The sequence below is a fragment of the Eschrichtius robustus genome, chromosome 14, assembly GCF_028021215.1.
Source record: "Eschrichtius robustus isolate mEscRob2 chromosome 14, mEscRob2.pri, whole genome shotgun sequence".
In the NCBI taxonomy this organism is placed as follows: domain Eukaryota; kingdom Metazoa; phylum Chordata; class Mammalia; order Artiodactyla; family Eschrichtiidae; genus Eschrichtius; species Eschrichtius robustus.
This window is the reverse complement of record NC_090837.1, coordinates 75,468,233-75,492,973: the sequence shown is the minus strand read 5'-3', so window position 1 is coordinate 75,492,973 and position 24,741 is coordinate 75,468,233. Positions and strand designations below refer to the sequence as shown.

Here is a 24,741-nt window from a genome sequence, read left to right as displayed (position 1 = left end):
CCAATGTTCCCCAATGCCTAGCCCTCCTCCCCAGTCCTTCCAAACATCCACCTTCAGGACTTTCTATTGCGATTCGAATAATTTCTCCTCTTGTTCTTCAGTGAAAGGAGTTGTTGTCTGCTTCTTACCAACAATTAGTATCAAATAGAGAATATATCCTATATTAAAGTAACTTTTTGTCAAAACCTAGGCTTAGGCAGGCATAATTCTTTCAAATTTTAAGAACTGAGCTGCTAGACCATGAAGAATTTTGTAGAATTTTATTATTTTACTATTAAAATTTTTAATCTTGAAATTGGTTAATCATAAAGTAAAAACTAACCATATATTTATTTTTATACATTATATACACTTGAGAAATAAATAGTATTCTAAGCATTTAAAAAAGCATCATTATATACAAATAAGGCTTCAAGCCAAATGTATAAATACAGGACCCACTGAGGATTCGATTCCCAAGGCTTCCATTACAAAAGCAGAAGTAACCAGGATGCACAGTCAATAATACAAGCTCTACTTTGGCTAGAATGCAATCACAGAAGCAACAGAAAAGGCACACAATTGGATTGAGAAAATACCTTGAATTAATGTATTTGACTGGTTATGTCTTCAGAGGTTTGGCACAGAACGATGACACAACTTTGGCACAAGAGAGATGAAAACAATGTCCTTTAAAAACCTAAGTACAGAGAAAATTGCTCTCCCCCTTTCCCACTTGACATCACATCTCCTTCCAAATCAATCTCATCCATAAAAATCCCAACCCCTGGCCCAGTTGTTCTCCCAGTTATATATTAATAAAAGAGTTTCGGGTTCCATGGATGGCTCTGAAAAAAATTCCTTGTTTGTTACATCTGGGGCATATTGGTGGGAAGTGGCTATACAAGTCCTGATGAAGTTGCGGAGATGAGCATACCATGGGCATTGCCTCCAGGAAGTCTAGGTCCTCACCTGGTTCCTCTACCAACTTGGTATATAATTCTAGGCCCGTGCTGAACCTCACTAAGCTTCGGTTTTGTAAAACAGAGATAATAGTAACTGCCCTGCTCACCTCCTGTTGCGAGTCTCTAATTAAGTGATGCATGTTCAAATCTTTTGAAAATTATAAAAGGGTTCCTCAGATATCATGTATATTAATTCAAACCAAGATCTAGAATTAGGGGCTTTTTGAAGAAGTTCGGCGCAGAAAGGGCACTGGTATTGGAGGAAGATATTTCAAGGAAAAAGCATGGCATTAATTCAATCTTGGCACCAGCTGTGTGTGACAGGTGCTGGTTTCTGTATGAACAGACATGTGTAACATATGTAATAGCTTCCAGCTTCCTACACAGAAGAGATTTTGCCAATCATATTCAGCAATTGGCACCATTCTGTCCCTAACACGTATAACACTCCGCTTGCCACTCTGCTGGTGATCAAAGATGTAACTCTTAAGGGAGATGCACTTTAACTAAGAAGAAATAGGTAGAAATCACTTAAAGCCCCAGGGTCCCCAACTTTTACATCCTGTAGCCCTCCCAGTGCCTCTCATGCCTTTCATATCACGTGCATATTCATGGATCATCTAAGGGAGCCTAGACATCCCAACGCCATTAGGTTTCAAATGAGAAGATGGTCTGCAAAGATTTACTAAGGTATCTACTGCCACGTGATAATTAAGTTTCAGTGCTTAATAAACATTTGTCCAATCAAAAAATGAGCAATGGAAAAATAAGAAAGCCAATGATGTGTGCTTTAGAGAAGGAGTTGGGGAGCAGGACCGAATGAAATGTAACCAGTCCACATTACCAGTTACCCATCGAACCCCAAGAGCGAGGGTTCTCCACACCTCCCCAGATCTACTCTCCCTCCCCCGGTGAACAAGGTCCCAGGTCTGCCATCCCGACACGAGTCAGCTCCCAGCAGCAAGACCCCTCACTATGACTCAAGTCAGGTCAGGCAGCTGACAGCCTTCCACGCAGAGTCACTCAGAGCCTGTGCTCCTTGTTGGGTGAAGCACAAGCTCATCCAGTCACTGAGAAACCAGCCCGGTGTGCATAGAGGCCAGGGTATCGGCTGTTTGCACACAGATCTGGCGTTAGAGCTATCCTAGAGCAGCAGCGGGAACAGCAGTATGTGGTCTCCTCTGGAGAAAAGTCCCAGCCATCACAGGAGGCACGGTGCTGGGCCCAGCAAGCGGGCTCCTCCCATTGCTCCAGGGTCAAGGCCAAGAAGGGTTTTTCCATCAGGTGGGTCCTCAGCAGTAACGTTCCTCCATGTGCTTGGAAATCAGGGAGTGGGGGGCCTTGCGGGCACCTTCAAGGACGCTCCAGCGTTGGACTGAAAGGAACCACGTGGGAGTGGTGTTCATTAGCTGGCTTTGCAAACATGCAACTCTGTTTACCACAAGACCAAGCTTTCTTCCATACCTATCAGCCTCTTTTATTTGCTTCCCTTCAGAACAAATGGAGACAGTCCTGAATGCTCCTTCCTCCCCCTCCCCCAACAAGCCACAGATTCACTTTGAGAAACACCACACCGGAGCCTGCTCTGGGTTCCCAGTTCCATACACTACAGTGTTGACACCTGCATATTTAGCAGAATACTCACCCACAGCACGCACATGTGCACACAAGCACACACACACACAAACACAACTTCGGGAAGAACTATAAAGTGCTCCTTTGCTTTGATCTAGAAACACAAGAGAGCCTGCAGTATGGCAGGAAGGGGGCAAGGCAAAGTCAGGACATCTTGATTCTAGTCTCAGCTACACTAATGCACTATTGAGCCTCTTGGAACCTCAGTCTCCTTCTCTGTGAACAGGTGAACGGTCTCCATGGCAGGAGAGAGAGTACTGAAGGAGTAATATATGTCCAGGGATTCACCACTTCTTGGTGTTGACTTATTACTCGGGCTCCTATTGTTTTCTGTTCCTTTGAGGGCAAAGGAAAGAACTTGTTTTCTCAAAGGGGCATTCTGAGGTGAGGTATAACGTTCTCAACTGTTACGAAGTTCTGGAGTGGAAAAGAAGTATATAAGAATAACAATAAGAATAGCAATCCTTCCTGGGTGTGTCCAATTTACATGGCTGTTCTGAGGATCAATGAAGTTAATACATGTGGAAGCACTTGGAAAGGTATAAATTTGAATACAAACATAAAGAATTAAAATTATTACTATAGCAGAAAATCATATCCAGACTAGACTGAGTCACTTAATTAGATGGGCAGTTTTCAGAATCCCACAAGTCCTGTGATCACCGAGCTTGTGGTCACGTTGATGCTCCTGAACAGGAGACAGAGCAGCCAGGATGTAGCCCAGCCCCCCGGGGTTGGCAGACAGTTAATCACAGGGGATCCCAGCACGGGCGCAGCTGCTTGATAATTGATACCCAGATTGAGGAGTGGCGACTTATCTGAGCAAGTGGAACCTCCATGCGCGAGAAAGAGCACAGGCTTTAGAGTAAACCAACCTGCTTCAAATCCTTACTCTGCCATCACCAAGTGGGGGACCTGGAAAGAGTGACCAAACCTCCCTGAGTCTCAGGTTCCCCAACTGTTCACAGGGTTACGACACCAGCACCATGAGCTTGATGATCAAAGTAAATGAGATGATGTATGGAAGGCACTAACACAGGGTGGGCGCACACTCCGTGCTCGGTGTAAGGCAGCAGCATTATCATCTAGTACCTCTGATGGAACCAGGGGTAGGGGCTGGTGGGGGCCATCTCCCTCCTCCTCAGCAGGCATTTAGACTCAGAGGGTGTGTGACGGAGTCCCCTTTTGGATGCACCCACTGCCTCATACCACGAGATCATCCTTCCTCAATTCTGAGATAATGAGACTTACACGGGGCAAGGAGGACACTGAAGCAAGAGCACATGAGCATTCCTGCTTCTCAAAAAGGGGGAGAGTCGCCCACTAATATCCACTCACACCAACCTGGGTTCCAAAATACCTTAAAGGGGGGCTATGCCTTGTGCTTCTCCCTTACCTCCCACCCAACTCCCCACTCCAACCTGGTGCCCAGAAGGAAGCTGGGAGCCCTGGAACTTTCCACGGCCCCAGTCACTACAGAGAAGTTCCATCTAAGATGAGGACATGGGTACCAAGCTTGGGGACTTAGTCACTGAAAGACCTCATTCCAGCAGGACCACGGCTGTGACACCTACAGGATGAAGCAGAGCAAGAGGCAAAGGGACATTCACACCATCCAACATCCTATCACACTGATTTGTCTATCTCCTTCCAGCAGAAGGTCATCTTCATAAAGGAAGGGACTTTTATCTGTTTTTGTTGACTTCTATGTCCCAAGTGCCAGACGCATGTCCAGCCTACACTAGGGGACCCATCATCATGCATTGCATGAACCTCTGAGAATGTCCTGCTTACCTGGTTTCATTTTTCATTCTCCAGCCATCCCGACACTTGTGAAACCAGAGCTCTTGGCCAGGGGATATGCGAGTGTTCTTAAGATCTTCTGCACAAAAAGTCAGTCTAGGAGGAAAAAGAAACCACTGATGTAGCCAAAACTCTAGGGGTAGGTACATGGCTGTGCATCAGCCATATGGTGCTTTCTGGACCTGAGGCAGATGGAATAAGGAGAAAAGAGAAGTTTTTATCATGTGACCCCTGACTCAAGACCCTTCAGAACTCCCCACTGCTGCTACAAGCACACCAAAAGTGTCTCACTTTGATGTCTCCCATGATTCAGCTCATGCAGACTTTAATCACACCCCTTCCACCTTCTTCCTTCTGTCTATCCAAAAGCCTGCCAGGCTACCAAGGCATATCCTCTCTGAAGCCTCCCTGATTGCCCGAGACCTTATTAATCTAACCCTCCATTGACCTTCCAATTTAATAAATAGGCACATCCTTATATAAATGTTGCTTTTGTTATTGTCATTACTTCTTATGACATGGAGTTAATAATGAAAGCTTTAGCTAATTTTGACACATTATATCCTGCCTTGAATAGCTTGTGGATTCTTGCACCCATGGTGCACTATAAACTCCTTGAACGGAGGAACTCCAGTTCCCTCCAGCATGGTGTCCAGAAATACCCATTGACAAGCGTAACTGGAACTCGGCTGTGAGTTAACATCAAAGGTTCAAGAAGCAGACAACCAAGATCACAGGAAGAATCAGTGATCTAATAACCGTTTCAACTGTAACTTACAGCCCAACCATGTGGACTGCCCCAGCCTCAGTGGTGTGTGGACAGCATGACCTCATGACCAATAGACGTGTGGGACACCTGACCGTGACGCTTACCAGCAGGACAAAAGCCACATTCCGAACAGCTTTCAGAACCTTCTCCAGGAAGCCCAAACAGCCCATAAACATCCGCAACACTCACAATCAGGAAATACAAATGAAAACAACAGTCGGGGACCAATTCACACTCAACGGAATAGCAAGAATGTCCACCAAAGGTAGGTGAGGAGGAGGGGAAAAGGAAGCTCTTACTCTGTGGATAAGATTAAAAATTGGTCCAACCACTTTGGAGAGGGATTTAATAATACGCAGTCCAGTTGGAGAATACATGTACTATAACCCAGTGATTCAACATGCCCCAAAGAAGCCCTCACACACGTACACAAGGAAGATGTCCCAGGATGTTCATCTCAGCACTATTTGTAACTGCAAAAAAGTAGCAACAACTTAAATATTCAGCAGAACAATGGTGTTTACATACAGGAGTTGAATGTGAATAGACCAGATCTGTATGCATTGGATAAATCTCATAAACTATGTTGAATGGAGAAAAGCAACTTTTAAAGGAATATGTCCACTCATGTAAACTTCAGAAGCAACCAAAACAATTCTATAGGTTGTTTATGGATACAAACAGAAGTAGTGAAAGTATAAAAATCATGAAGAGGAAAACACACTAACATTAGTTAATGTTGGAAGATCAGTACATTTGGTTTGAAAGGGGAGGAGTCGGACAGGGGAGGGGCACAAGGGGGTTTCAGCTTTATCTGTAATGTTTTACTATTTAAAATCTTATATCTGAAACCAATATGAAAATGGTTTACATTTATTGTCTCAGTGGTTTATTAAATTTGAAATGTTTTATAAAAATGATCACCTTTCTGCTACCACACATCTTTCTGGTACAGGCTGCACTTATAAGCACCGAGAGAAGGAAAAAGACACGCAATTATCCAGACCACAGCCTTCATACTAACAGCTCCCCTCAGCTGGCACCCACCCCTGCCACATACACACCAGTGCACAGGTCTTTAGACCAGAATCACTCAGACAAGCAACCTAAGCCTCCACCCCCTGCATGGCCAAGCTGCACCCTAGGTGGTGGATGGAAACGGGACGCATGAAGAACTGTAATGGAGAAAATGCCAGCAGAGACAGAAAGAGGGTGGAGGCTTCTTCCCACCATTCCAAGGCTGGCAGTGACCTCCCGGAGGTCTGCTGAAGGATTTGGCCAAGGAAACCCTCCTCTCTTGACAAAGGTCTTCCGGGCTTCCTGGCTCCCACTTAGAAGCTGTTCCAAGAGTCAAGGCGCGTTTTAGTGGCTGATTTAGGGGTGGATTTTTCGTGTTAGGCTTGGTTAACAGACGTGGGGAAACTGCCAGCTGGCATGGCACAGAGGAATCTCTGTTACTTGACGTTAGCGCCCCACCCATGTCCTTGAGTCAGAGCCTCCCAGGGAGAGGTATAATGCTCTGAAAATTGGATGCAAGGGAAGCCAGGACTCCCACAGACCTCATCCATGCAGGCTCCCTAAACTGGGTAGTCTGGTTTGCTCTGGACAGGAGCAAGCAAAGGCTTTTGGTTGCACGGACCCCAGAGCAAACAAATTAACAAGGCAGCACTCCTAAAGAGCCCTGTCCAGGAGAAGCCCCCTTCCTCCGGGCCAGCACAGGGCTTGGCAAATGGAACAAGGGCTGGATTCCAGCCCCCGCTTGCCCACGCCTCTCAGCCCAGGGCCTGCGATCAGGGCACAAGCTGCACAACAGTTGACAGAGGACTTGATCTGCAATTCAGTTTTCCTCGCAAAGGGTTTGCGGTTTTGCCCATGTACTCTGGATACGGAAAGATGGAAGGTGTACACTTAGCAAAGGAAAGGACGCTGCAGAGACACACACCTTCTGCTGACCATGGACACAGAACACAGAAAGGGTCGTGAGGCACTTACTTCCTCTGGGTTTCCCCGGACTTGACCCGGATGCGTCTGATATTCAGCTCTTGCTCGGACCTGCGGGGCTGAGACAGGTAGCTGCGAAGCTCTTTCCACAGGTTGTACCAGGACTGAGAAGTCCTCTCCCAGGTGAGTTTGATTTTCAGGAGGTCTCCCAAGTCCTCCTCGGTGTAGACCAGGAAGGTGTTGGTGGCATTCAGCCCGATCTGCTCCACTCTGCAAGGGGAGAGGGAAGCTGGTCTCAGTCCCCCCACCACCTGGAAAACTGCAGCACCGTGGAGGTAGACGCAGTGGCAGCACCTGCCCCACTCGGATTGGAGAGAAATGCACAAGAGGTCCCCCCTATGTCCTCCACGTCCCACCAGCAGGGCCGGGATGAAAACTCAGCTGTGCTCCACACGGGCAGAGAGATAATGTTGCCCACGGCACCCCAAACCATTCCTGAGCATCTCCCCATTTATGCTACTTCCTGGGGGGGGGGGTGGTGGAACAAGACCAGGAAAGAACAGAAATGAGAAAGCGCAAAGAAGTCACATCCCCACTCAACAGTGCCTCTTCCTCTCAGCCCACAGGCATCCATCTCCTTCAGAACTCCCAGCCCCTCCTGCCTGTCCCTCTCACGTGGCACTTGGGGGAACCTGTCTCACCCCATCTGTGTGCATGAGTGTGTGCGTACAAGCCCGTTCCTCCCGCTAGACCCCCAGCCCTGAGAGCGAGTATTCTGATGACGTTACTCTGCAAGCCCAGCATTACTCAGCGTGGCGCTTTGCACCTTACAAGTGCTCAATGTATACAGATCACTGTGTGCCCCTCCCACAGATAATTAGAAACATGCCAGGGATGACATTTATCAAGTTCCAAATTTCCTAAAGCCTCAGGAATCAGGCGTTCTCTGAAATGAAACAGTAGTTTCTGCCCAGCTGATCCAGCAGATTCTCACGCTGCTGATTCATCCCAGGAGCTGCCCTCCCAGAAACTTTCTGAGTCAAGGGCTAGGTGGAGAGTGTGAAGCAGGAGAGGAACCACCCAGCTCCTCCCTGGCACGCAGACTAGCTCCCCTGCACTTGTTCACCTGGCACACAGAGAGCTCCTGCACTCTCTCTCCTTTTCAAACCAACTCGTTCTCTGTCCTGAACTCAGCAAAGGAAACCCATGACTTACATTTCCAAAGGCAGAATCTGGGAGTCTGCACTGGTGCCATAAAGGGTGACATAAAAGGTGGGCTCGATATCTCCCATGTTCTTGTAGCTGAAGACATGGATTTTCATCTGATAATGGTAAACTGCAGAGACAGCAGAACAAAGACATTTGTGAGCCTTGCTTGTCATCTTAGGGCACCCTGACCCAAACTGAGTCACCCAGCACAGTGAGTTTTTAGGGACTCTCATCCTTTTGGTCCAGCCCAGCCTCTAAACTCCCTTTGATCTCATTCTGTCCAATGGCCTAAGAGGTCACTGCAGTATAGAAGAAGGAGCCCTGAACTTGGGGGTTGGGGGACCTTTGGGGGATGCTGACCTAGATACTTTCTAGCTGTGTGACCTTGAATTAAGGACCAAGGTATTAACTTCTTGAGCCTCAACTTCCAACCACAATACCCACAAAACCTTACGGTTTTATAACATGCTATAAAAATGCGAGATATCATTTTGATCCCCTGTTAGTCCTATCACAGATTATTTTGATGATCAAATGAGAAAATAAATATGAAACAGCTTTGAAAAGCTAAATGCAAGATAGAAATTTAAGATAGCGATATTGTGATCATAGAGTGATGATTCACATCACAAAAGGAGTCCCCATCATTTATTTTTAAAGATTTACTTTCCTAGGGCATACACAATTTAATGTGATTTGCAGTTATTTGATTTAACTGCAGGAATGTGCCCATCTACAATGTGGTATTTAGAAGGAGGAAAAATGTCCTTCCCCAGGGCAATGCAGGTTTGGATGAAGGTTACCTCTGAAAGGCATGCCTGCCCGGGTTTTTAGGTACATTTTGCTGTTCCTCTTGTTCCTCATTTTCTTGGCATTGTAGCCAATGCTATTACAACGGTTCTTCCGGCAACTGAGGCAGATCCCCTTTTTGAAGCGGTTGGAGTCCGTGCACTGGAATGCGAAGCTCGGCTTGTCCTGATTCACCAGGGAGTCGACAAAGAGGTGTACTGCCCGCTCGTGCTCGCATCTCACCACCTCTGCAATTGCTGGGGGAGAGAGAGATGGAGACCATCAGGGTGAGCTGCTTCTCGGTGATCCGCCCACTCCATCAGTAAGTACTGTACACTTCATCAGAAATAACTGCTTTTCATGTCGCTGTTAGTAAGCTTGTTTGTGTCATCTTTAATGCATGCCCAGTGATATGCTGTCTTTAGAACTGAAAGCCAGTCCTGCCACCGAACTGCTCGCCCTCCGGGTGGGAAGACAGCACTGATATACATGAAGCGATAAAGAGCAAGAGAGTGCATCGGACAGGCACTAAACAGGGTGATGGAGACCAGTTGTGCAGTAAGAGTCACTAAGTCCCGACAGAGTCGTGCGGTCACAAAACGCTGGAAATGGATCATATGCTAAACATCATCTAGTCCGGGGCTCAGCAAACTGCACCTTGCAGGCTGGCCCCATTTTAGTAAAGTTTTATTGGAACATAGCCACACTCATTCATTTACCTGTTGTCTCTGGCTGCCTCCACGCTACGGTAGCAGAGTGGAGTTGTTGAAACAGAGACTGTATGGCTTGCAAAGCTGGAAATATTTACTAGCTGACTCTTTAAGAAAATGTTTGCCAGGCTTCCCTGGTGGCGCAGTGGTTGAGAATCCGCCTGCAAATGCAGGGGACACGGGTTCGATCCCTGGTCCGGGAAGATCCCACATGCCACGGAGCAACAGAGCCCATGCGCCACAACTACTGAGCCTGTGCTCTAGAGCCAGCGCGCCACAACTACCGAGCCTGCGTGCTGCAACTAGAGAAAGCTCACAAGAGCAGCAACGAAGACCCAAAACAGCCAAAAATAAATAAACAAAATAAATAAATTTATTTTTTAAAAAAACCTTAAAAAGAAAAAGGAAAGAAAATGTTTGCCAACCTCATTCTAGTCCAATGCTTTCAGTTGTAGATTATGGACCCAAATGCCCTTAGAGGTGAAGTCATTTGCTCAGGGTCACAGAGTCAGTTTGTTGCAAAGTTAGGAGTATAATTTGGATTTTTTTGAGCCGTAGTAATCATTATTTCTTGCAACCAGAGGCTAAAGCCAATAGTTCCAGTAAATCCTTGGAACTTAAGAAAAATTTGGCAAAGCTCCCCTTCCCCTTCCGCATTAACATCACCAGCCTTAAGAAATGCCATCATCTGATCCCCCTGAGGCAGGGCTGAACTCCCCTTGCATGAACCCCCAAGCCCCGCAGGGGCTCCTTGGATGTTATCACCTTGGGAGAGGGCAACTTAAGACTGAGTGACAGAGTAGACATCCCAAGAGCAGAGCATCACAGTGGAGAGAGCCAACTGGGGCCAAGACTTAGAAATGCTGCCGGGATGCAAGGCGGTGAGCAAACGAGAAACCAAGCACAACAGTTTCAGCAGCAAACTCACTTCAGCCCAAGACTGCTGGGAATAGGCTTAGGCATTCAGGAAGATAGATTATAAGTGAATGGAGGAAGAATCTTGATTTTACTTCTTTAAAATGTTACAAAAAATTAAATTATAGTACATCCATGCTAAAGAATATTATACAGCCTTTTACAAGAATAAGGTAAGTAGATATGTGTACTCTGATGTCTAAGAATGCCCATAATATATATTAGGACTGAAAAAGCAAAGTTGCAGAACAATGTGATTTTGAAAAATATCACACACACACACACACACACACACACACACAAATAAATTTGCAAAGCAATAAGAGTGGAAGGATACACACAACATGTTCATATTGGCTACATCTGGAGAGTGAAAGTAGGAGTAGGTGTGGGAGATGAGGGGGTACTTTTACTTCTTGCTTTAGGCAATTTTGTAATGCTTGATTATTTTCCCAACAAATATGTATTCCTTTTGTTATAAAAAGAAATTAACCAATAATAACTGTGACCTCAAAGCACAAGAAAGCAGAGCAGAGACCACGGGAAGGCTGTTAATAGGCTTGCAGGATGATGAACTGTGGAATGAACAGTGTTGAAGGGCCACTGGGGGGTAGTGGGAATAATGAAATGGGTGCTGTCGGGAGCACTAACAGCTCTGGCTGATTTAGGAGGAGACGCTATAACTGAGTCAAAACAAAAAATAAGGAACTCACTTCCATATGCAATTGACCCCAAGACATCGTTGAGTCCACAGCCCGGCTGGAAGTCACCTCCGTTGGGGTAGATGTCAATGTGACCCACGGGCATCTGAATCCCGATGCTCAAGCCAAAGGAGCGCGTGTAGGTGTGCAGGACATCCACGAAGTCTGCATCGTCAGGGGACAGCCTCTTGTGGATGTCAACCCCTTCAAACATGGGCCCAGCAGGATCCAAACCTACAGCAGAAGGGGGAGCCAAGACCAGCTGTGTCAGGTGCGCTAAGGCAGCGATTCCTGATGGATAGCTAAGTCGGCGAGTGTAAAATGAAGACATCCCCACCCTGGGAATCCTAAAGGGTATGGTGCCTGCTGCAGAGGAACGTATGCTTTCTCCTGACGCCTTCACCTGTCCTGACAACTCAGCTGACTCAGTAAACTGGCCACGAGGTTCAACTGACACGTGGATCTGAGGAACCGCGCACTGTCAGAACTGAAGCAGTTCTAGAGGCTTCCCTGGTGGCACAGTGGTTAAGAATCCACCTGCGAGTGCAAGGAACACGAGTTCGACCCCTGGGCTGAGAAGATCCCACGTGCCACAGAACAACTAAGCCCGTGCGCCACAACTACTGAGCCTGCGCTCTAGAGCCCACGTTCCACAACTACCGAGCCTGTGCACCGCAACTACTGAAGCCCACGCGCCTAGAGCCTGTGCTCCGAAACAAGAGAAGCCACCGCAATGAGAAGCCTGCGCACCGCAACGAAGAGCAGCTCCCGCTCGCAAAACTAGAGAAAGCCCGCATACAGCAACGAAGACCCAATGCAGCCAAAAATAAATAAATTAAATAAATTAAAAAAAAAGAACTGAAGCAGTTCTAGAAAGAACTTGGGCTGGCCGAAACTAAGCCATTCATTCCATTTATTCTGCCACTGGGAGCCTTCCACAATCTTAATTTTAGCAGAATTTTGACGGAATAACTAAGCTACCTACATCTTCAAGAGGGAAGACTCAGTCTCCCCAAACTGAGCTATTTGTATTTGGACTTACACTTCCCCTTCCTTTAGTTATGAATCAGGCCCAGGAGTGGAATGGCAAGAGGCGGGTACACCAGGCACACTGAGCAGCCGTATCTCAGGCCTCCAGAATTCCTCTCCTTTGCAGCCACAAGGAGAAAACCTTTTGTCTGCTAACTTTCTGTATCAAACAAACAAACAGCACTGCAGAGAGCACTGGTTCTCACATTTGAAACAGCGCAAATGTCTCTGGGGAGCTTCTTACAACTTTGGATTCCACCGTGTAGCTATGAAAAGCTCTGGGAGGACACACAAGTCCCAGGTCACCTGTGTGTATGTGTGTCGGGGGAGAAGGCAGGGAAGGCAACTGCAAAGATAGTGGCAGCAACAGAGACACTTTCACCATCTTGTATAATTGTTTGGGAACCACATGAGTGTAAAACCATTCAAAATAGAATTTGCAAAGCATAAAATGCAGATTCCCTGACCCCCAAGAGATTCTGATTGGTAGGTCTGGTGTAGAGCCCAGAAATAGAGGTTTATTCCCCAGCTGATCCTAAAAATAAGTGGTCTGTGGACCAGATTTTGGAAAAACTTCTCCATGCTTCGGTAGCATTTCGAACATGAAATCTGAATGTCTTGATTCATACAGTTCTTGTGTGATATTAAGGAGTAAGGGCTTGTCAAGGTAATACTAGCTACTATTACCAAGCTTAAGTAATTATGGGAGCCGGATTCATCCCAATCTAGAGCCCTACAGACACAGAGAGAGGACCTGGAGAAAGTTAAGAAAAGATTATGTGCAGCAGAGGAAGGGGGTTTGTTTAGTCTAGAACAGTGGTTCTCAACTAGGAGGGATTTTGCTCCCAAGGGGACACTTGGCAACCTCTGGAGGCATTTTTGGTTGTCACAATTGGGGAAGAGGGAGAAAAGAAGCTGCTAGCATCTAGGGAGTAGAGGCCAGGGACGCTGATAAACATCCTGCAATGCACAGGTCAGCAACCACACAAGCCTCATCTGGCCCCAGATATGAGTAGTTGCTGAGGTTGAGAAACCTGGACCTAGAAACACCAAGGTAGGGAGGAGGTGTGACCAGGAACAGAGCTGTGAAAGCAGGAGATGAGTAATAGAACAGTGTTTCCCAGACCCCAGCGCAGTGGAACAAGGGAGCACATCGTGAGGCTTGAGGGGGGTCATTTTAGGATAAACAAAAGGTAGAACTGTTGTCCAGAGTGGACAGTAAACTTGTGGAACTCACTACTCATGAGAACTGGTAATGATTAAAACTCTGAAGTTGAGAAAAATGTATGAATGACAGAGGCAGAAAGGGAGCCCAGGCTGCCTGGGGGCTCATCTCTAGCCCAGGACCCCAAACAAAGAAAGATGGCACAAAAACAGTGGCTTCCCGGAATAGCCCTCAATGACTCTTTTTAGGGACTGAACGGACGCAGTACTGACACAGGTGGCCTCTCCCTGCCTCTCACCATGTCTCCTGGAGAAAAAAAAAAAAGAAAGAAAGAAGAGGAACATTCTGCTTTGCAGCCAATAAGAGAGGGGCTCTTGTATCAGTGAACAAAAGTCTCCACCAGACAGTCAGTGCCATGGAAACCAAGCTGGGCTGGAGGAATGCAAGCGGCTGACGGGGCTTCTGGAAAGGCCGGCTGGCAGGCAGGCTGAGCCTTCACGTCCCCAGACTGACCCCGCCTGACACATAGCTAGGGCCCACCGACTCTGGGGAAAAGTTTCACAATTTACTTTTTAACTGGGAATGGGAGGGTGACCGCATCCCCTCCAAAAAAAGAGACGATGGAGAACCACCTCTTCTTCCGTTCAGTCAGACTCCCCCCAGAGTGTTCTGTCCAGCAAATGGAATATACACGTGCATGCACACGCACACACACACTCTTGTGCACACGCATACACACAGGGAAACCTCCACCTTCTGGCCTGGCAGGGCAGAGGCTGCTGCGCTGTAACAGCTACTGCATCTCTCCCAGCGGGAGAGCGGCAGCATTGCGCCGTGGTGAGCTGCAGGCTCTGGAATCTGATGGCCTGGGTTTGAATCCCAGCTCTGCTACTCAGAGTGTGAGATATCATTAAAGTACATACCGAGTCCTATTTTCCCCAGCTGTAAAATGAAGCCCAAGGACCCTTTTGCCTGGATGCTATGTGGCTTACATATGGCATAAAATACCTGTCACACACTGAGTACTTGACATTAGGTAGCATCTAGCCCACAGCCTGCAGGGTGGACACTTCGTTCATATTTCTTGAATGAATGAACAGATCTGCTTGCTTATTTATTTATAACTAACAAGACACAAGTTCAATTAGAAATATATGACCTCTTCCTTAGTATGTCACAGAATTCCCTCAGAAGCCTAAGAGGATAAAACTTTAGCAAACCTCAGTCCACAGCTCTCTGGTCCAAGCAAGACTGGGGTTCAGGCACCTCCTGTGGGTTCAGGCACCTCCTGCAGGTCCAGGCTAAGGACCCCTGCTGGCCTCTGTACAGCGGCATCACTGGCCTCTGCCCCACACAAGCTGTAGTCTCTGGTCCTCTTACCAGTCAGGACCACCTGGTTCCCAGACCCATGGGAAGTCTGAGGGGAGAGGAGAGGGCACAGGCCTCTCCCATCAGACATGCACAGCAGCATGCGTCAGGTCAGCCAGATACCCTCTGAGATGCTGCCTGGCAACTGGACAGAGGCCATTCCTTCCTGTTATGTTCACCCCGGTCCCCTGCTCCACAGAGAGAGGCCGCAGAGAAGGGGCTGTGCTCAGGACATGCAGGCCCCAATGCTCTACGCAGACAACACAGAGCACTGATTAGCATTCTGCCGGCGAAGCCCACATCTCAGCAGCTCCCACCCAGACGGGCAGGGGGAAAGAACTGGAACTCTCCTACTAGCCCCATCTCATTTCAGATTAAGAAAGAGGGAGAGGGAGGATCTGCAGCTTGTCTTTGTTGCCAAGGACACTGGCCCTGGTGCTCTGGCAGGGGCCTTGTGTGTGCTGCAATTTGAGCACAGCTGGCCCAGCTCTGCAACATCTTGCCTCTTGTTGGGGGCTAGGAGGAGGTGCTCAGCCAATAGAACCCTGAGGGGCTTGAGGCCCAACGGCTTTGCTCCAGCAGTGGGTTAATGAGCAGTCATGTGTGGCCACATTGCCCATTAGACAGTTCAGGCCCCGCATCTTGATAACCAAAAGTAAAGCTCTCAAACTATGCTGAATCAAACAGTTGGATCTAAAGGAGTGTGTGTGTGTGTGTGCTCATTAGACTTAAGCCCAGGGACAATGATTTAAGGAGGGCTACTAAACCTCACAAATGTATATATTTTTAAATCTGCCCCACTGGCTTGTTGCTGAAACCAGAAACTCTACCTTTACTAAATCATTCTCTAGCTAAGGACTCCCTTCTACCTGAACCCTGTTTTCAAACGAAAACACTGCCAGGAAGGAAATGATTAACTCTTTCCTTCTGGGTGGCCAGTTAGGCCCTTAGTATGTTGGAGGTGAGGGAGAAGCTGGGAGGGAAAACAAATAAAAGAATGCTAGCAGGAGGATAAAAATTCAGGGTAACAAATTTGCCATTAGGGACTTCCCTGGTGGCACAGTGGTTGAGAATCCGCCTGTCAATGCAGGGGACACAGGTTTGAGCCCTGGTCCGGGAAGATTCCACGTGCCACAGAGCAACCAAGCCCGTGCGCCACAACTACTGGGCCTGCGCTCTAGAGCCCATGAGCCACAACTACTGAGCCCGCGTGCTGCAACTACTGAAGCCCGCGCACCTAGAGCCCGTGCTCCGCAACAAGAGAAGCCACCGCAATGAGAAGCCCGTGCACCGCAACGAAGAGTAGCCCCCGCTCACCGCAACTAGAGAAAGCCCGTGTGCAGCAACGAAGACCCAAGGCGGACAAAAATTAATTAATTAATTAATTTAAAAATATATATATAATCTTAAAAAAAAATTTGCCATTAATTTTCTCCTAGAGGAGAGTATGTTTTTTGAGAGGGCCCCCAAATGGGGAAGAGAATCCTTTCCACTTTTCACAATCATTCAATGATTTAAATCAAACTCTCATATCAAAAGGTCACCAATTATTTGCCAAGGGGAAGGGGGGGAGGGAAGGATTGGGAATTTGGGATTAGCAATTGCAAACTATTATATATAGGATGGATAAAAATAAGGTCCTACTGTATAGCACAGTGAACTGTATTCAATATCCCATGATAAACCACAATGGAAAAGAATATGAAAAGAATATATATATGTATAACTGAATCACTTTGCTGTATAGCAGAAATTAACAAAACATTATAAATCAACTGCACTTCAATAAAATTTTTTTTAAAAAGGTCACGAATTCTGCCTATGGAACGTGTATCTCTCCAAATAAACTCGCTTTCACTTAAAAAAAAAAAAGCTCACTAAGATGGAAAATTCAAATTTCTATTGACTACCTGGGTACCAATATCAGACAGAAAGGTCTCTTTAATGACAACATTTAACCACTCATTCTAAACAGGTAATTATCACTAATAAATATGCCAACTAAACATGGGAAAGAGGCTGTTAGTGGATGAAATAGAAACCAGAGGCAGAATTCAAACCACAACCCATCTCTCATTCCTTTCCCTTGAGGTCCTGGCATTATCATGGGCAGAGACTAGAAGTGAGTATCAGAAGCTTGCAGGCCTGGGCTCCACCCCAGTTCTGCCCTTGGGTCTTAGCTATTTGCCCCTGGGTGTTTCCTCACCTGTTGCATTAGGCCTGGTTTTCAAACTGTGCTCCCTGGTGCTCTGGGACCCAGAAATTCCTCCAGAGAAGGGGGAGGCTCAAATAACAAGGTTAACATTACTTGCAAATACCCAGCTTTGACCAGAACACACCTTCTATCTGTTTCATACATTGGGGACCTGCATAAGTTCAATTTGAAAAAGGGCTCTGAGACTTTTTGGACATTTGAAAAGCCCTGGATTAGATGTTCTCCTGGTTTCTTCCAAGGCTAACCCTCTACGGCTCACTCCTGCTGCCTCTTAGGGAGCACTCTGGTTCAGGAAAGCCTGGTGGGCAGAGCAGCTGAGGGAGCCCCAGGGTCAGCCATGAGTGAAGGGAGCAGCACTTACCCGTGATTCTGCCCACCGTGCCTTTCACGAAGTTGCCAGCGTACCCGGCCACGTGAGCTCCAAGGCTGTAGCCAATCAAGTGAACATCCCCGAGAGAAAAATCCTCCTTCCCCTGCAGGAAGTCACAGAGGCGTGTGAGTGAAGAGTGGGGTCCTGAGCCCCCAGGCCACCAACAATTCAACAAGTCAATCACGTTGGGGAGACGCGGGAGCGGGGAGGGTGGCAGTGTGGAGCTCGAAGCCACCGGGCTCACCGGAGATTAAGTGCCAGCCACAGCCTGCAGCAGGGTACTCCCTGCCCACCCTCTTAGGCCCACGAGCTGCCAACCTCCTCATCCCAAACCTGCCTGGGACCCCAGAGTTGAAGCTTCAGACCCTGACAGGGCACTCAGCAGGGGGGATGAGGAGGTGGCAATTTGACCCCATGGCTCAGGAATCAAGCTCGACAAAACAACCCAGGTAGAGGACTGAGGACTGTTCAAGAATCCCGACCAGAATTCTGCCAAAATGATTCAGATTCCATGGGCTTCTAAAAGGAAGCTCAGGCTGGAATTCCAAATAGGGTCACTTAGCCAGTGTACCCCTGCCTCCCATTACGTCCACTGATCTCAGGTAAATCATGAACCTATAAAAAGTAAATTTAAGACCTCAAGATCTGTTTTCCACAGTTGATGCAAGGCACTAAGCTACATTGGTTTGAACCAACCCTCCGTACCCTCAGCCCAGCCACCCTTCAGAAGCCAGAGCAGACTTCAGTAGGTATTTAAGATTACAAGCTGGTCCTGGCTTCTGAGGGCATCAGCAATTAATGAACCGAAAGGCAAATTTTCTTCCCGCAAGTAAGGTAAAAGGAAAAATCCAGAAATGTGTCAATAATCAGAAAGCTTTCTAAAAGTCCCAGCTTCCAAATATTTCAAGCAATACTTAATTCCGTAAAAATTGGAATCTCAAAGATATTCTCAGACTCCTGAAGTTCACTGTAACTGACCTGTCTGACCTGTATGTCTTTTTTTTTTTTACAGTCTAAGATTTTTTTAATAAATTTAATTATTTTATTTTTATTTATTTTTGGCTTTGTTGGGTCTTTGTGTGCGGGCTTTCTCTAGTTGCGGTGAGAGGGGGCTACACTTCGTTACAGTGCGCGGGCTTCTCATTGCAGTGGCTTCTCTTGTTGCGGAGCACAGGCTCTAGGCGCATGGGCTTCAGTAGTTGTGTCTCACGGGCTCTAGAGTGCAGGCTCAGTAGTTGTGGCCCACGGGCTTAATTGCTCCATGGCATGTGGGATCTTCCCAGACCAGGGCTCAAACCTGTGTCCCCTGAATTGGCAGGCAGATTCTTAACCACTGTGCCACCAGGGAAGCCCCTGACCTATATTTCTTAAAAGGGTTCCGGTTCAAGGTCCTGCTCGTAAAAGGAGATGACTCCCTTTGGTCCCGTTACCTGCAGCCAGTTGAGCATCCTGGCAACGCTGTGTCCCACCTCCCTTGTATTATTGACCGCGTCTGTGTAAAGCTGGTGAGCCAGCGGGAGCCAGTCCACCACCACGACGTTGGCTCCTTTCTCTCTTGTCTGCAGGGCTGACACGAGTTTGTACAGCCAGCTTTCAAACATGCCGCTCATCTGCAGAGAAAACAGGACTTTTTAAAAAATTCTTCTTCTGGGTTTCAGAAATCCTAATGAATATGGAATTCAGTTCCATGACCTTCTCCCCAGCCACTTCCGGAACCTTCACATTGGCTACCCAGGCACCAAACACTTGCACATGAGCCGGGCCAGCCACAGGCAGGATTGCTACATGGGTGATTGTCTTCCATTGTGCTTGACATCTCCAGTTTTTCCCATCAAAGATGTCAGAGCTGGTGTCCTCTGCTGCTGCCCCACTGACCGATAGGCCCCCTATGAGATATAAGTTGGTGGCAATGCTGGCCTGAGGTTAGCCCAAGTCCCTGTCACAATCAGGCAAGTAAGTGGCCTGGTCCATCATTCAAAGGCAGCTGAGAAGGGTTGCCCTGGAGAATTAGTTTCTTTCTCAGAGATGCAGGGAGATTCTGTCTCTTAGGCAAATGCAGAGTTAACAAGTGACCCCTTCCCACAAGCCATCTCTGCCATCCCTCTTGACCCCAGGGTAGGGAAGATCTGTCCCTGGAATCCCAAATTAGAACTCAGAACACACTTTCCCACAGAAACAAAGTATAAATGGTGACTAGGTCCAGTTGTAAACCCATCCACAAGTACATTATTAGATAAACAGATATTCTGTGCCTGGCCTGGGAACCCTAACACCATTTACAATCTTGCTTCTATGGGAAACTGCTGTTCCAAGTTCCAAACAGATTATAAAAGAACTTTCTGGAATGCAACCCATTTGTAAGTTGCAGGCAGTTTGTATTTGCATTTTGACAGGGGGCCTTATAAAGGTTCAAATGCATGATTCTAATCATAGGCTGTGGGGTGAGGATGGATGGCAGGCCCTTAATCATCCCTTCAATTACATTAGGTAGGTAGGTGCCTACATACCACCCACCCCCACCAGGCCTGACCCCAACAGTTGGTGATAGACCTAAAGACCCAGAAAGCATGTAACGGATATGAATCTCTCATCATTAAGAGGAGGAATATCCCCTCCCAATTAGCCAAGGCAGAAACCTGCTCACTTAATAGTGCCATTTTCCTACAGACTGCCATTAGATGAATGAATAAATCCCTCGCTGGTCAAAAGCTTCTGAGGCTGAGTGTTAAAGCCCTTTTTTGTTGAAGTTCGTCATGGGCTTTTCAATGTGAATTGCTCAGCTAGGTCATATAAAGACTCAGTGCCTTTAAGCGGAGCCATCTCTATGCAAACAGGAGGGCACCATGCCAACCAGGGCCAGCCAGCCAGGCCAGCTGCCTCCTCACAGACTCTCTGAGTCAGTCAAGTTGCTTCAGTTCAGCTCAGCTCTTACGGAGGGATGGCCCCCGCGACGCAGTGGTTGACCAATGTAATTAAGCGTAATTAGAGGGCCCCTTAAGAGCCAGTGGAGCTGGGCTGCTGCCCTCAGGAGAGCCACTTTCTGAAAGCCCGCTGTGTGCCAGTGTTAAATACCACCCTGCTGGAGTCCAGATTGCCCCCTTAGCAAAGTGCCCATTACATTCTTCACAGCTGTCTGAAATACAAGCAGCCCACAAGAAAAGAGGGGGAGAGAGTGTGGAATCTGGAAGCACCAGTATTCTTTCTAATTGACCAAAACAAAGGAAACCAAATCTCCTGGAAAGCTGTAGAGCTCCCTCCCCCAGAGGCTCACCGTCCATCCATGAATGATGAAAAAGGTTTTGGCTGTCATGTTGAAGCCACAGTCTTCTAAGGGCTGGTTGTGGCCAAAGGAGAGGTAGCATCCTTCATGCTCTGGGTCCTCAGAGGTGCGGAGGTTAAATCTCACAGGGGGTTTGGCAGCAGCCAGTACAACCCTGGATTTGTTGAGCCCATCTGGGGAGAAATAACAGAGCAAGGGTATAACTAGCAGGCCTGGGTGGTGAGAGATCTAGGGTCTAGTTCTAATTCACTCTTGAGCAAATTACTTAACCCCACTGGGTTTCAGTTTCTACATCTGCTGAATGTTTCCTCCTCACCTCCCAGAAGAGTTGCGAAGATGTTATAAAAGGGACATCTCACCAATATTTAAGAGTATTAATTAGTCACTAGGATCAATTACTGTGAATCTGAAATAAGTCTCTCTTGCTTTTCTTTCTTCTTCCCCATCCAAACGAGTTCTCTTTCCTTCCCTCAAGTTACTAGTTTCACAGTATGGGTCCTTAATTCTTTTCCTGAAATGCTTGGGACCAGTTGAGTTTCAGAATTCAGAAATTCTCAGATTTTAGAAAGGTATTATGGCATATATATATATAAATATATATATATATATAATATATTATTATATATATTATTATATAACACCCTCAGCAGGGTCTGGGGCATTCCCATTCATCAAACACACCAATAATATTTCTGCAGGGAAATACATAACTACTCACACTCGAGGGGAAAAAAAAAAAAAAAGATTCTAAATACCCTCTTGTCGGTTCAGGTCAGTTTTTGCTGCCAAATGAGTAAGAGTTCAGGTCAGGTAAGGCCAGTTCTTGCTGCCAAACAAGTCGCCAAACAAATTTTTCAATTTTCAAAGATTTTGGATTTTGGAATTGGAGGTAAGGAGCTGTTGACCTCTTATGCAATGGGCTTCCCTAATGCTCTCATCTCGATTTCAACACTTGCTCCAAAGACCTCATGCATCCTCAGTGCTCCTTGCAGTACCAGACATGTGCCAGACATTCTTCTAGTTTGTTGAATAAATTAAATAAGTTATTGAAGCCATGGAGAAGCTCATAAGAGCAGCAAAACCTCTCTTTTCAGCTCCACTGCACACACACAGTGCCGTCTAGGAGCACTACTCCTACTATGGCACTATGGCCCTACTACAAAACACAGCCCATGTCACTGATGGTCCCTATGGCCTTTTAACACTAGGTACTGTCATCACCACACTATTTCAGAAGGTCATAAATGAGCCTCATCTAGCATTCTTCCAACCATCCAGGATACCATCCCTTGATAACAGGCTAGGAAATTAGAAAATCAAACTCTCCGGTCACCCAGAAATCAAGTGAAAAGGTACCAAATGACCATCCCAGGAGCTTCATTTATCCCAGAGTTAAAAAACAAATGGAGTCATGGAAAGAGAGACCAGAGTGGTGGACAGGTTTGGTGAAGCGGACAAGGGGGAGGAGAGCAATGCACCAGATGTAAAAAGGATAAGGTTCCAGAAAATGCCACTAAATATGCATGAGCAGAACTTTGTCATTAAAGTCATGAACAAAAGCCTCAACTGACAGAAATTTGAACCACGGACATAACTCATTCAATATCTCCCAATTTCCACCCAGATAGCCAATCACAGAGACCAGGTGGCAAGTCCAGGAAAAAAGGAAAGGGAGTCTGCTGGCTTCCTGGCACCGACTTGTGGATAAACTCACAAACTGACATAAAAGGTTCACCTTAGCAGCTGGCTCTCTCTGACACCACAGTTCTCTAGCTCATTTCTACTACTTCCAGCCTGAGTCACTTCAGCCTCTGGGACTTCATGATCGTCCTTCATCCGGATGTCCTCAGGCTCATTCTCTTACCTCCTTCAGTTCCTTGCTCAGGGGTCAGCCCCTCAGAGATGGAAGCCTGGTCACAGACTAACACTGCACCACCTTCTCCCACCAGCCCTCTGTACTTTCCTCCTCTGCTTTATTTTTTTCCATAACACTGAGCACTATTTATATATTTTAATTAGTTGACTAGCTGTTTTCCCACCACTGAAATGTAAGATCCATGGGGGTAGGGGTTTACACCCATTTTGTTCACTGCTCTATCCCTCACTCCGAGAAGCATGCCTGGCAAATAAATACTTTTTTGAATGAATGAAATGGTCCGCAAATACTCAGAATCACAGAACATAGACTTTGGAAGGAATGTTAGCATTTTACAGGAGAGGAGCTAGAGATGCAACCTACCCTGGTTCAACTGCACTAGAGTTGGGAACATGTTAAATAAAACAAGTTTTCTCCATTCATTCCAATTAACCTCCTGCATGCACATAAGCCACATGGACCAACATCATTGGACCCAACCTCAGCAGAATAGTATAAGATGAAATAATAGTGTGTGGTTCAGAGGTTCCCCGCTCTCCTCTGCTTAGCTAATTGACTTGGTACTCCCGCTGGGTGACCCTACCCTCGCTCCTCCAGGGCAAGTTCCTCCAGTAGAAAAGACTGCCACGCAGAACTCAGAAGAAAAGCTGGCAGCTGCAAGGAGGAGGAGGAGGAGGAGAGGTAGCAAGAGGCAGAGCGAGGGCTGGAAAGACTTGGGGAAGAGGAGGCCGGCAACCTGGGGAATAAGCCCAGCAGCTTCTCTGCACAAATGGCTCACCTAGTACTCCTGGCAAGCACTACTCAAACCAGAGCCAGCTACCCTGATACCTTAACTTTCAAGACACCTACGCCGAGATTAAAAGGAAGGGCACCAGGTGATAGAGCTCTAACAACCTTCTTGCCTCGAAAACCCCAGGTTCAAAGAGGAGGGCAAGGTTAAATAGCTGCTGGCAGCCAACTCTGCTGACTGGACAGCACCGAGAGGAGAACCGTATAGCGACAGGGGGGTGGGGCGAGAGCGAGCGCGGGCGAGCGCACCGGCAGCCTGCGGCCTCTTGGATGCCTGGCTGGGGATGTCCTCGTCAGAAGCGCAGAGGAACAAGTGATCTCCAAGGCTGATTAGGAGGAGTAAATGGACAGCGCAGGGGGTAAGGAAGGAGAATGTCGCAGGATCGAGGAAGAAGGGTGGGTAAGACAGAGGGGAACTGGCACAGAAAAGAAGTTGTGGGGTGTTAATAAAAACAAGGACACGTTACCTTGCAGCCGACCCTCTGGACCAAGGGTTGCGGGACCTCCCGCGGCAAAGCAACAGTAAGCGCTCCAGAGGCAGAGCAGAAGACCGGAGTTTCTCATCCTTCCCGGCCACATCCCCTTCCCCCAAACGGGACTTTTAGAAAGACCACAGGAAAAAAAAAAAGCCGCCTCTCGAACGATGTTTCCAGCAGTCCGAGCCCGTAAGACTCGAAGTGGGAAGGCTTCTCTCGATCACAGAGAGTGGTGGCCTTAGACAGCTGCAGGTGGAGAAGGTGGAAAATGAAAACTTGGCTAAACTGAGCCACGGGGTGGTGAGGGGAGTGCGAAGATGCTCTAACCAGAGCCAGATCTGCCCTCACCCGTGCCGCTCGCCCGGGAAGCCAGGGCTCGCCACTGTCACACCGCGAGCTCCCGGGCGAGGTAGTTTTTTAAAGTATTGGAGTCATCTGACCCATCGCCAGATGGTGATTTGCATAATTTATTCCCGTCCCCGGACTCTGATTGGTCACACCTTCGCTGACGCCCGAACCAAAGACTCCCCAAAGTATGAATGAAAGCGCCGCACACCCACCGCGTGGACACTCCGCACGCGCCGCCTTGTCTCCTCCCCAGTCAGCTTCGCGGGCAGCCGCGCTCTCGCCGCCCCACTTTTTCCTAGTGTCCACTCCCGGACCCTAGATTCTCCGCTCGCCCCTTCAGCCCCAGGAGGGTCATTGCCCCAAAGCCCTGTTCCCGCCGCGCTTGCGATCGCTGGAGAAGGAAGGTTGT

At 47.5% G+C, this 24,741-nt stretch overlaps 1 protein-coding gene across 1 annotated transcript; it reads right to left on the bottom strand.

Annotated features, from left to right (window-relative positions):
* Positions 1-243: 243 nt before the first annotated feature.
* On the bottom strand, positions 244-24,364 carry LIPG (lipase G, endothelial type). Its single transcript, XM_068563407.1, has 10 exons — positions 23,976-24,364; positions 20,835-21,016; positions 18,994-19,173; positions 17,555-17,666; positions 11,429-11,650; positions 9,105-9,347; positions 8,308-8,428; positions 7,144-7,362; positions 4,374-4,478; positions 244-2,319 (listed from the first exon to the last, which is right to left on the bottom strand). The coding sequence occupies exons 1-10, from the start codon at positions 24,085-24,087 to the stop codon at positions 2,298-2,300; spliced, it is 1,518 nt and encodes a 505-aa protein (XP_068419508.1). The 5' UTR covers positions 24,088-24,364; the 3' UTR covers positions 244-2,297.
* Between the last annotated feature and the right edge of the window lie 377 nt (positions 24,365-24,741).

Bases quoted from the DNA above. Each gene is read 5' to 3' on its own strand.
- LIPG (XM_068563407.1), bottom strand. From the start codon at position 24,087: ATGTGGCCGGGAAGGATGAGAAACTCCGGTCTTCTGCTCTGCCTCTGG. The intron at 8,429-9,104 runs GTAACCTTCATC...CTGTCTCTGCAG, and splicing joins GGCAGGCATGCCTTTCAGAG to TTTACCATTATCAGATGAAA. The intron at 4,479-7,143 runs GTAAGTGCCTCA...TTTTCCTCCTAG, and splicing joins TCCGGGGAAACCCAGAGGAA to ACTGACTTTTTGTGCAGAAG.